At 39.8% G+C, this 13,605-nt stretch overlaps 1 protein-coding gene across 4 annotated transcripts in view; it reads left to right on the forward strand.

Annotated features, from left to right (window-relative positions):
- The window catches only part of tsnare1 (T-SNARE Domain Containing 1), a 1,003,225-nt gene that overhangs the window by 651,738 nt on the left and 337,882 nt on the right, over window positions 1–13,605 (forward strand). For all 4 annotated transcript variants that reach the window (XM_059975426.1, XM_059975433.1, XM_059975441.1 and 1 more), the window contains 2 exons: window positions 7,039–7,111; window positions 10,827–10,909. In XM_059975426.1, the coding sequence (XP_059831409.1) occupies window positions 7,039–7,111; window positions 10,827–10,909 (156 nt within the window). The remainder of the gene's footprint in view (window positions 1–7,038; window positions 7,112–10,826; window positions 10,910–13,605) is intronic.

The following is a 13,605-nucleotide window of genomic DNA, read 5'->3' on the forward strand; positions in this document are numbered from 1 at the left end:
GCTGTGCTTAACCATAAAGTCATGAATGTAAAGCGGACAGAGGAGGCGGCTAAGCACAAAGCCTATGGTGCACCTGCGCTGATGGTATTCGTGGAGGAGATGTTCTTATCAATCTGAACTGACTGGTATCTGCATGTGAGGAAGTCAAGGATCCAATTGCATAAAGGGGAACTGAGGCCAAGGTCTTGGAGATTACTGATTAATTTTGTGGGGATGATGGTATTGAATACTGAGCTGTAGTCAATAAAGAGCTTCCTGATGTCTGCAACTTTGCCGTCCAGATGTTGCAGGGTTGAGTGAAGAGCCAGTGAGATGCCCTGTACTGTGAACCTGTTGCTCCAGTAGGCAAATTGGACCAGATCCAAGTTGCTTCTTAGGCAGGTGTTGAGTTATTTCATCACTGGCCTCTCAAAACACATTTTTCTTAGGCGCTGGTATAATTGAAACCTGCTTGAAGCATTTCATACAGAAATAAAACAAGACATATGAAAAACGCAGGTTTTCTTTGACACCTCTATAAAGAAAAATAAATAATGTAATTATCAGTTTAATCTTATGGCAGCAATCATGGTCATTATTTCAGTTAACATTATAAAAAATATTTGTTATCAATTTAATAATTGCATTCGCCATTTATCACTCCAAAGGATTAAATTTAATATACTCTAGTGGAAAAACTATAATGAAATATTCCAGTGATGTACTATTCAAATACATTGAAGGAAAATCTGCAATTCCACTGTAGCTATTATCTATTTATTTCACCGTCTTCATTAGGAACTGAGCAGGAATAAATATGAACTATAATTATAATGAGCAAGCTCATTTTTATGATGATACAAATCATAACAACCATCTTGTGTCATATCAGTACACACTGCTAACCTAAGTTGTATATAGGTTTCAGATTTGCTCATGCTCGGATTAAAACTGGCAAAAATACCTGCTTATTTTGTCTTCATCAACACTTCAATTTTTATGAAGGCTGAGTCTGCCAAAGACTTAAAAAGCATCAAAGCAAAATTGTACTGAAACTTCTCTCACACACGATACTGTGACAGTTTATCATAAGTGCTTTAAAATACTTGACAACAGTTTTAGTAGTGTTAGCATTAACAGGGTCTTAAAATTTAAGCATCTTCATCTCTAAAGGTTGGATGTTGATAATTCCAAATGTCAAGTCTTCAAAGTGGAAGCATAATCAGTCCCTGTCATTAAAGTTATTTGTATTTATATTAACAAATAGTCAAGTTGCCAATCTTTTGAGTTGATTCTGAAAACCGGTCTTGAACTAAGGATATTTGTTGAGTAGTGAGAGAAATGCTCGTTTTGTTAGTAGTTTGCTATGATGTGCCACAATAGCCCTTATCACTTCCATTAAGCAAGCTGTGGTGCCTCACTCCCTGATGAGCTGAACACATTTTACACATGGCTTGAAAGGGAAAATAAAACTATACTTTTGTGAATCCCTGTAGCATCTGGTGTTCCTCTGATATCTGTTTCAGAGGCCAACTTTAGAACATCTTTCAGAGGGTGAACCATCGCAAGGCGTCAGATCTCAAATGGTGTACCTGGCAGGTCATGGAAACCTGTGCCAGCCAATTGATTTGAGTGTTCAAGGACACCTTCAATCTCACACTGCTTCAGTCAAAGGTTCCCGTCTACTTCAAAATAGCATCAATCATACTGGTGCCCAAATATTATGATGTGAGGTTTCACCTTGTAGAAAGTAATAGCCGGCATCCCTGTCATAGCCGAAGTGCATCCAATTCCATCTCTAACTTCACTCTGAATTGTTTTTTTCTCTCTTAAGAAAGCCCTCTATAGGTCATACCTGCACATCTTGTAGAGTTCTGGATCACCATTCTTGAATGCCCCTCAGCAGACTGTGAATCTCTTCATTCATCCACCAGCCTTGATAAGATCAGTGACAAGTGTGGCATATTCATTCAGATCGGAAAAGTAATCCCTGAATATGGTCCAGTTAATGGATTCAAAGCATTCCTGTAAATGCTCCTCTGTCCCTCTTGACTGTACCTTGGTAGTACTCACCATTGGCACCATGGCTCACAATGTATGCTTGTTTGCGGGGAGTAGAAGTATATCCAAGTGATCGGGTGTGGAATTGAGCAGTAAGAGTTCTCGATGTCTGTGTAGCAGTGATTATTTGTGTTGACTCTTCCAGCTCCAGAGGTGACACGTTGCTGGTAGTTGGTCAGAGATAGCTTCAAACTGGCCTTGTTGACATTCCCCGCAATGATCGGGAAGCATCAGGCTGTGTGTTTTCCTGACTGACTCAGCTTCTCCAGTGCCAAGTTAATGTCGGCCAGGTATGCAATGTTCACTGCAACTAGAATGGTGGTGGAGAACTCCTTTGGCGGATAGAATAGGCAACAGTTGACTGCCAGATGTTCCAGGACGGAGCAGCGGGACTGAGACAGAACCACCTTGCCTGTGCACCACAATGAATTAATCATGAAGGTAGTCATGTCTTTGCCTTTACCAGATGCCACTGCCCAGTCATATGGTGGAAGATGAAGCCCTTGGGCTGGAGCGCTGTGTCAAGAGTGCTAGGAATAAGCCATGTCTTTGTGAAGCAAAATGCACAGCAGTTACTGATGTCCCTCTGCTATTGCAATCTTGTTCTGGGTCATCGATTTTACGTTACCCGAGACTGTACAGTAGCTTGGAGGATGGTAGGGAGTGGGTCCTCAAAGCCCTCTGTATCAATTTTATCTGCAGCACAACTCAGTGGCCTTGTTCTCATAAAGAGAAGCTGCACACACTACATATGTGGTTTGCAGTATAGAGTGTGCCAATTCTGAAGATTGATGAACTTTATAAAATATTTTGTAACAATGTTACTTACTGAAATACCTGTGACTGTAGCTTTCAGCTGTAGTCTAAACAGGAATAAAGTTAATTGGGCCATCGATTAATCAGGACAGCCTCTAATTTGGAACAACATGTAAAGAACAAAAATTAATTAAGAAAATTGCCAGGATTCCCTTTGATTATTTGGGACAGTATGCTACTTAACTGGAGCAGAGGACTGTTGTTGAACAGGTTCTAACTAGCATCAGTCGCACGCACTTGAGTGGCTGTTAGACGCTACATGGTGCTGAGGGCAAACAGCTTTTAAATAGCATCAGTGCGTATGTTTGGGTTCAAAGAGCAGCAATTTATGTCACTGATACTTGACAATTGTAAGTAGTAAGTTAATTCTGAACTGTTTTACTTACTGTGGTTTCAAGCATTGAGGCTTGGGGATGCCAGAAATGTCTGGGAGTGAAAATGAAATGATCTCACTACCCCAACAAGTTAGGAACGATGAAGAATTTGAAGGTATCAACAATCACCTTGTATGTTACAATAAAAATGAAGATTTGGAGGATGAAATCATTGAGAGTGTTGTATGAAGGCAGTTCATTATCTGTACTTGATGTCTGCGCTAATTTTGTTCATTCTGTACACTAGATTAATTCCTGTGTCAGTAACTATTAGAAACTAACACACACATTTGCAGCACTGCAGTATTACTGGTAGTGTTCTAATTTGTTCTGCGTTTCATTTAAACACATAGCTTATTACTCACTTTGTTATTTTTATATCTTTTTTTCTATTTCCATAAAACTTTGGCAAACTGAGGCAGCCGCCTAATTGTGCCAAAATGTACTGGTTCCAGTGTGTGCCAATTAGTCAGAATCCACTTATTTGAAGATTCCCTTCAGAGCTGCACACAGAGAGTTGGCACTCTCCAATGTCATCTTTACCTATGGCACTGACTGTATGGAGTTTGTACCTTCTCCCTGGGACTGTGTGGGTTTCTTTTGGCTGTTCTGGTTTCTTCCTGAGTCTCAAGGATATGTCTGTTACGAGGTTAATTGGTCTCTGTAAATTTTCCCCAGTTTGTTGGTGAGTGGTAGAACCTAAGGGGAGATCTTGTTTAATGTCATTTCCAGTACACAAATGTAAATGAGAAATAACTGTTACTCCAACTGTGATGCAGCAGTAAAAAACACAATAAGATAAAGAACATGAAATATATAGGATGCAAGATGGCATCAGTGAACAAATTGACCAAGTGCAACATCCTTCAGACAATTCATGAAGCTACTTCTATTACTTCTTCTTTCAAATATGATTCTACTACGAAGCTTGGAACCTGTGACTTACATTTTGATGGTTTGTTTTTGGGCCGATTGAGCGATCTGGTGTTTTGCCATCTCCGAGGGGGTTCAGTAAGGTTTAGAGTGAAGTGTGCGCCCTGGAAGCCAAGAAACCAGGTGACAAGGTGCGAACCCATGATCGACTCCATTTCTTGCCAATCTTGCCAATGAAAGCGTTGAGCAAGATTGAAATCAGTGAGGACGAGAGTGGAAGTCAAGTGGGCATTCAGCACCATATGCCTGCATTTGACTAGTTTCCCTCTCCCTAATGCTCTCTGCTGCCAGACGAAGGTGCAGGATCCTGGGCAAGATTTAATTGGCATAGTTTGTGGGTTGGACTTGTCTTAGCAGGCTCTGCAGTTCATGTTATATGTGTTCCTTGATTCTGGTTACTACTTTTTTATTGATATTTTGTGTGATTTTGACTGGGGCAGACCAGCTGTGCAACCTGTCATCAACAAATGACACCGCATTGAACTGGATTAAACTGAACATTCCTAGACCGCGTCAAGGACTCTGCAGTTTGATGTTTACTGTTCTGGGTGTTATTCACTTGTTTTGGCCATTTGCACGATGTGTTTTGTTGTTTTGCTCATTGGGTGTTTGATGTTTTCTTTGAACAGGTTCCATGATGATTGTTTGTTTCATTGCTGCTAGCGGGAAAACAAATCTCAGGGTTGTATTCTGCATACATACCTTGATAATAGATGTACAATAATAAAAACACGTAAATACATAAGATAGCTTATATACTTAGACTGTATGTCTATAAAGTGTCATTAGGCACAGGAGTGTTTGTACTTGAGGTGACTGACGTGAAATGATAAACTAGTGGGAATAAGGAGCCCATATTTCTGGCTGAGACGCTTCTTCAGGACTGATTAGGACTGGAAAGAAAGGTGGAAGAAAGCAGTCCTGGTGAAGGGTCTCGGCCTGAAAAATTGATTCTTTATTTTTCTCTATAAATGCTGCCTGACCTGCTGCATTCCACCAGCATTTTCTGTTTGTTACTCTGGTTTTCCAGCATCTGTGGAATCTCTCGTGTTTATGATGTACAGAGGGGTTTTGGGGTCCAAGTCTATACCTCTTGAAAGTGCCTGTAGAAGCTGAGGAAGGTGTATAGCACAGTTGTCTTTATGGGTTGAGGTATTGTTATCAAGATTCAGGAAGTTATCAAAGAGTTGGGGAATGTAGAATGCCCTTGGTGACGGATGCTGGCTCACTGGGCTGAAGGGCCTATTTCTGTGCTTAACTTTTTGTGACTCTACAATTTTAACAAATTATGGAATTCCCCTTTTGTTTTGAAAAGGAATAAACAATGGCTTCAAGTCATTGCTTCCAGTCCCAGGTGATGAACACAATTAGTCAAACCATTACTATGGCAGAGTCTCTGTTTAGCTAGCTTCTAAACTACCAACAGCAATAACTACACAATTTAACGTCAATTTTCTGAATGATCCATGAATCCATGAACACTACCTCAGTCTTTTACTTAAACACAAGAGTTTCTGCAGATGCTGGTAAACCAGAGTAACACACACAAAGTGCTGGAGGAACTCAGCAATTCAAGGAGCATCAATGGAGAGGAATAAACAGCCAATGTTTCAGGCCAAGACCCTTCATCAGAATCCCAATAAATGAGTCCTGATGAAGGGTATTGGCCTGAAATTTTTATTATTTATTCCTCTCCATAGACGTTTCCCAATCTCTGAGTTCCTCCAGCGTTTTGTAAGTGTTACTCACTGATTTGCTGTTTTTTTTTGCACTATTTATTTTTTATGTATGTTTCTTATTGTAATTGCATACATAACAAAACATTTCATAACATATTCAGTGATAATAAAGCTGATTCTGATTCTGAGGACGTGTAACGTGTGCCAGGCGGGAGGTGGAGATATTGGGAGAGCAAACTTTATCAATAAAATGAATTTTTAAAAAACAATTGAAATGGAGAGCAGGGTTGCTTATGGAGAGAAATTTTGCAGCATGAGCTCCAAGTTCCCCAAAGGTAAGGCTATGGCAAATTAGGATAGAGAGTGGTGAATGCCTGATGTCTGTCAGAGAAATGGCACCATAGTAGCGTAGCATTTGGTGTGATGCTGTTACAGCTTGGGGTGTTAGAGTACCGAGTTAAATTCCAACGTAATCCATAATGGGTCTGTCCGTCCTCCCCGTGGAATGCGTAGGTTTCCTCCAGGTGCTCTGGTTTCCTCCCACACTCTAAAGACATACTGATTGGTAGGTTAATTGGTCGTTATAAGTTATCCAGTCATTAGCCTAGGATTAAATCAGGAATGATAGGCAGTGTAGCTTGAAAGGCCCGAAGGGACTATACTGCGTTGTGAATTAATAAATAAATAAAATAAATGAATTTTCTTTTCAAAGAAAATCTCAGCCAGGAAGTGGATTCCCATTCTTTATTGGATTACATGAAGAATAAGACACAGATTGCAACCTCAGAGTGGTAAAGCTAGCTGAATTCTCACACGTTCTGAAGGGTAGCCTGTGAATGTTGTTAAAATGATATCCAGGATATAACATAACCAACTATGACACTGGTAAAATTATGGGGATTGACACTAATTGCCACACGCTCAGATATGCCTTATGACTCAAGTTACAATTGAAGATTATATATTATCAGTGCATCTGTGAGGCATTTAAAAGCCATCAATTATTTATTTATAATTTGTTCTGACCTTCTCATTTTTTAAGGCCTGAAGAGAGTATGCTTCAAATAAATATGTTACTCAGTTACTTTCAGAAATGATGCTAGGGACAAACATATTGATTGTGGTTTACACTGGGAACACTGAATCTTCAACTTGAGATGTAATTTTGATTTTGCTTTTACATTTTCATCCAACAGGCAGACATGCTGGATGTGAATCAGATTATTAAGGACCTGGCATTACTTGTGCATGAACAGGGAGAGAACATTGGTGAGTGTCATGCTAATGTTATAACTCTTTGGCCTTATCATTTTTTTCTAATTTTGTCCAGTTTAATTTAAGCAATAAGGTTTCCAACACGTTGGTGATGGTTCACGTAGAATTGTATGCTACAAGGAAGCTTTTCAGCCCATCCAGTGAAATCCAATTAGTCCCAATCACTCTCTATTTCCCAGGCCCCATTGAATTTTCCTTTTCATCTATACATATATCTAACGGCCTTCCAAAGGTAAATCTGCTTCCACCAGCATTCACAGTTGTTCTAAGTTCATTTCACAGAGCACCATTGTACAGCACAGAAACAAATACTTAGGTTCACCATGTCTCTCTGCCATTCATGATGCCAATCAAGCTACTGCCATCTGGCTCCCTCTATTTCCTACCTGTTCATGTGTCTGTCCAGATGCTTTTTGATTGTCGCTCTCTTCTCTGCTTGTTTCACACCAAATCCCTCCCGCACACATGTTTGTTTCCATTAAAATTAATTAGGGCAGCTTTCATCGATTCAGTCAGCTTCACCACCTCTATAGCATTCTGAATAACCTACCTATTGTACTGTCCCACAGCATTCTGCAGTGTTTGGGCCTCCAGCTCATCATCCAGCAGTTAAAGATGAAAGTGAGCCTCGTGTGTATAGGACTGTTCTTAGGATGCCGACACCAGAATGACTGCATCACTTTAAGGAAAAGGTTATCAGCCACCTTCTTATGGCAACTTGAAATCAGCATTGTACACATGAGTGCAAAGGTGTTCCTGAACCTCAACAATATGCCATCAACTAATTTTATTCCTACAAAGGTGGAGGCTGTTTCAGCCCATTGATTCTGTGCTGGCTCACTGAGTTCATTGCTCATTATATTTTTCTATAACTTACTCATCTGACATTTCCATCAACTACAACCTCTCCCCCAAGACTCCCTCTCACCTACACACTCTGGCCAGTATACTGTACAATGGCCAACTAACCTATCAACCTGCATGTCTTTGGTATATGATAGAAAACTTAGCTGGGTTGAACTCCATCTGCCACTTCTCAGCCCATTTTTGCATCCAATCAGTGTCCCACTGTAAACTCTGGCAGCCCGCCACACTATCCACAACACCACCAACCTTTGTGTCATCAGCAAATTTACTAACCCATCTGTCCACTTCTTTATCCAGGTCATTTATACAAATCACGATGAGTAGGGGTCCTAGAACAGATCCCTGAGGCACACCACTGGGCACTGACCTTTATGCAGAATATGACCTGTCTACAACCACTCTTTGCCTTCTGTGGGCAAGCCAGTTCTGGACCCACAAAGAGATGTCCTGTTGGATCCCATGCCTCCTTACTTTCTCAATAAGCCTTGCATGGTGTACCTTGTCAAATGCCTTGCTGAAATCCATATATGCTCTACCTTTATCAATGTGTTTAGTCACAATCTCAAAAAATTCACTCAGGCTCATAAGGCACGATCTGCCTATAACAAAACCATACTGACTATTACTAATCATATTATGCTTCTCCAAATGTTCATAAATCCTGCCTCTCAGGATCTTCTCCATCAACTTATCAACCACTGAAGTAAGACTCACTGGTCTATAATTTCCTGGGCTATCTCTACTCCCTTTCTTGAATAAGGGAACAACATCCGCAACCTTCCAATCCTTCGAAACCTCTTCTGTCCCCATTAATGATGCAAAGATCATTGCCAAGCGCTCAGCAATCTCCTCCCTCGCCTCACACAATAGCCTGGGGTACATCTCGTCTGGCCCTGGTGACTTAACCAATTTGATGTTTTCCAAAAGCTCTAGTACATCTGCTTTCTTAACACCTACATGCTCAAGCTTTTCAGTCCACTGTAAGTCATCCCTACAATCGCTAAGATCCTTTTCTGTAGTGAATACTGAAGCAAAGTATTTATTAAGTACCTCTGTTATCTCCTCCAGTTCCATACACACTTGTCCACTGTCATGCATGATTGGTGCTATTCTTTCATGTCTAATCCTCTTGCTCTTCACATACTTGTTGAATGCCTTGGTGTTTTCCTGAATCCTGTCTGCCAAGTCTTTCTCATGGCTTCTGCTGGCTCTCCTAATTTCATTCTTAAGCTCCTTCATGTTAGCCTTATAATCTTCTAGATCTCTATCATGACCTAGCTTTTTGAACCTTTCATAAGCTCTTCTTTTCTTCTTGACGAGATTTACAACAGCCTTTGTACACTACGGTTCCTGTACCCTATCATCCTTTCCCTGTCTCATTGGAATGTACCTATGCAGAATTCCACGCAAAAATACCCTGAACATTTGCCATATTTCTTTCATACATTTCCTGAGAACATCTATTCCCAATTTATGCTTCCAAGTTCCTGCCTGATAGCCTCATATTTCCCCTACTCCAATTAAATGCTTTCCTAACTTGTTTGTTCCTATCCCTCTCCAAAGCCATGGTAAAGGAAATAGAACTGTGATCACTATCTCCAAAATGCTGTCCCACTGAGAGATTTGACACCTGACCAGATTAATTTCCTAATACCAGATCAAGCACAGCCTCAGCCCTTGTAAGCTTATGTACAGATTATGTCAAGAAACCTTCCTGAACACACCTAACAAACTCCACCCCATCTAAACCCCTTGCTCTAGGGACATGCCAATCAATATTGGGAAATTAAAATCTCCCACCATGACAACACTGTTATTATTACACCTTTCAAGAATCTGTCTCCCTATCTGCTCCTCGATGTCCCTGTCACTATTGGTAAGACTCTTGGCAGTGTGGAGGATCAACGGGATCTTGGGATCTGTGTCCATAAGACACTCAAAGCTGTTGTGCAGGCTGACTCTGTGGTTAAGAACGCATACAGTGCGTTGGCCTTCATCACTCATGGGATTGAGTTTAGGAGACGAGAGGCAATGTTGCAGCTATATAGGACCCTGGTCAGACTCCACTTGGAGTACTGTGCTCAGTTCTAGTTGCCTCACTACAGGAAGGATGTGGAAACCATAAGAAGTATGCAGAGGAGATTTACAAGGATGTTGCCTGGATTGGGGAGCATGCCTTATGAGAATAGGTTGAATGAACTTGGCCTTTTTTCCTTGGACCGACAGAGGATGAGAGGGGACCTGATAGAGGTGTATAAGATGATGAGAGGCATTGATTTTGTGGTTAGTCAGAGGCTTCCTCCCAGGGCTGAAATGGCAAGCACGAGAGGGCAGAGTTTTAAGGTGCTTGGAAGTAGGTACAGAGGAGATGTCAGGGGTAAGTTTTTTACGCAGAAAGTGCTGAGTGCATGGAATGGGCTGCCGGCGACAGTGGTGGAGGCGGATACGTTACGGTTTTTTAAGACTCCTGGATAGGTACATGAAGCTTAGAAAAATAGAGGGCTATGGGTAACCCTATGTAATTTCTAAGGTAAGGACATGTTCGGCACAGCTTTGTGGGCCGAAGCGCTTGTATTGTACTGTAGGTTTTCTATGTTTTTAAAACCAGACACACAGGGGAAACCTGTGCACTCAGAGTGCACAAGTGGTCAGAGTCAGAGCGGGTTCCTGAAGCTGTAAGGCAATGGTCCTACCAGCTGCACCATCATGTCTCATCATTTCGTGCACTATGGGCTTATTAGGATTATAATCCTCCACTGAAGTAATATAATGACACAGTCTGTAATCTTAATCACAGGAGTATATTTTATGCATTTTATACATTTTGATATTTACCTTACAGATAGTATTGAAGCCAATATTGAGAGAGCAGCTACAAATGTTGACACAGCTAATGAGCAGCTAATGAAAGCAAGTCAGCACCAGGTAAGCCTGGCTTTAGCTCTATCCAAAAAACATTCCTGACTTAATTTAGACTGGATTGGACTTCTCTCAATTTTCATGAATGCCATCCCTTTGGATTGTCCAAGATCTGGAGTCAGCCAGCTTCAGCATTTACCATTAGGGCCAAAGAAAATAGCTGGAAATACTGTGGAAAATAGCAATAAAAATGGTAATTCCGATGTCACTCTAAGCAGGCAAAGCGAATTTTAATGGAAATCCTGAATCCTCTGTAAAAAATTTATGACAGTGACATCCATCTCGTAAGTTCATTTTTATTGTCAATGTTTCTTGCACCAGAAATTGTGAGTAAAACCAAGGACTTCAGAACTAGCAATCATTTGAATTACTGAAAGTAATTTTAACTTTGAGTAAAGGTGTGAAAAGGGTTATATTGAATGATTCATCCATTATACATCTGCCTGAATTTCCCTTCCATTGATTTCAGTGCCGAAGGAATTGGTGCAAGATTAGAGATCAGTTCACGTTCATTCATTTTACACCATTGTTCAAAATGGAAGCATTCTTATGATATTTGTGTCGTCTTTTTTCCATTCTTACATTCTCTGTTGTGTTATTTATATTCTATCACCTTCTGTTGGAGTTTTAGTAAATTATCTATTTCTGTCTGCAAGAAAGCTGTAAAAGTACAGTAGAAAGATCCATTTGTAGTCTGTGTTACCTGACTATATAATTATCTTTATATTTCACAGTCACGTCTTATTAGTAAATCACATAAGTCTACTGAATCCTCAAAAATACATATTTTTTCATGTACTTTGCAAACAGTTGATATAAAATGGGAAATTTTGATGAATAGGTGTACATTTCTTTAAGCATGCGTTCCAGTGATTGTAGTATAAAACAACATGCTGGAAGAATAAGTACTGAAGATACGGGGGAGGGGCGCATTTTGGTCCTTTGTAACTTTATTGTTGGTTGTCATTCTATCAAGCCAGACATTGTGTACACTAGTTGACTGAACTAAATGGGAATTTGCCCATGTTCTTTTGTGTTACTAATGATTAATAAAGCAAAATGTCCTTGAAGACATTAAACATTTTGTGCATCATTGATTCTCATCCGTGTTGGATACACATAGCAGGAAATTATATCCTTTCAGAGTCTTAAGTTGCTGGTAGTTAATATTAAAGGATATAAAAAATCAGACTGCAGTAATGTTTTCTCGCCAAAAGTGGCTTAACAATTATTTACCATCTAGAAGTTCCAGTATTTTCAATAATATTTTTCAGTAGATACATATATATATAAGGAAGTTGTAAAGTTGAGCAAATGTTAAAATATTTACACAGCAAAATACTTTAGGAATTTGAGATACATCAGGAATGCTAAAATTTCTCAGCAGATCAGGCACTGATCTTCACTGATGAAAGGTGATTGATCTGTTTTTCTCTTCACAAGTGATACCAGACTGCTATAATTAAGCTATAATGTAAAGTTCAAGTCAAAATGTCAACAGTAATTTTATTGTTAAATGTGCAAATACATACATTCAGATTGCAATGAGAAACTTACTTGAGCAGCATCAGAGACACATGGCATTATCTGAGCAGCATTCATAAGAAAAACTTAAACACAAATTATAAACAATTCTTTAAGAAAGGCCACAATCAGAACAAAATAACCCACAATGTTCATTTTAGATCAAAGTGTTCTAATGTGGCTGAACTCCAGAATGTATTGGAGTCCCGTAATATTACGACATCTAAAGAAAAATAATGAAATTCATGAGGTTCTACGCTAGCATTTAACAACAACATCTATGGCATCTATAACAACATATTTTTACTTGGCGGTGAAATCACACCTATCGTGGCAGTTAAAATGGAATCAATCAGGGATTACAAGAAATTGGAGGAGGGTGCAGAATGCAGTGTTTTGGAAAAGAGCAGGTGAATGGAATAGATTTAATTATTGTCAGGGGCCAGCAAAGAGTGAAAAAGCTGAATGACCCTTTTTGTGTCATTAAAGATTCGATTAATCATGTTTGGACGTTGTATGGAATGAAATCAGTTCTAATCATGACACATAGTTCTGTTGATCAAATCAGCTCTTGAGGGTGAAAAATTGAATTCTTAGAAGAGGGAGCAGAAATGCCTTATGGAATCATAATTTTTCGTGCAGAAAATCGAGTTAATGTTAATGATGATACGTGCTTCAAGTGGTACAGAGATTAAGACTAAACTTCCCTCTACTCAGTCCTGACAAGACTCTTCTAACGTTATGTGATGAAAACTATCTTTCACCAAAAGTAGCCTGACTTTTCTATCATTATCTGTTCTTGAAGTTCTCTATGGGTTCCAGTCAATTCAATCTTGCAGTGAAACTATTCTTTTTTTTTGTCCCTTCCGGTCCAGTTTGGATTTCAGTCAGAGGTTCAGAAAATTAGGCCACAGTTTTCTATCTTACTGCTATAATGTTCACATGGTGGTCTTTAGATCTGTGCCCTGTAAGTTTAGCTTTAGGTTGAATATTTGGCAGAGTCCTTCATCCCCTATCTGCTTTGTCAGAGGCTCCTTGCATGGAAGAGCAGACAACATGTTAAATCACATGTGTCGCAGGGCTATGGGATCTGCTGAAGCTTAAAATGTTTGGCACCCCTGCAGTAAGAGTAGGTGGGGTATGTTCCATTGGCCTGTTACTTGACCATGTTTAACAAA

This window comes from Hypanus sabinus, chromosome 1 (assembly GCF_030144855.1).
Source record: "Hypanus sabinus isolate sHypSab1 chromosome 1, sHypSab1.hap1, whole genome shotgun sequence".
Classification (NCBI taxonomy): domain Eukaryota; kingdom Metazoa; phylum Chordata; class Chondrichthyes; order Myliobatiformes; family Dasyatidae; genus Hypanus; species Hypanus sabinus.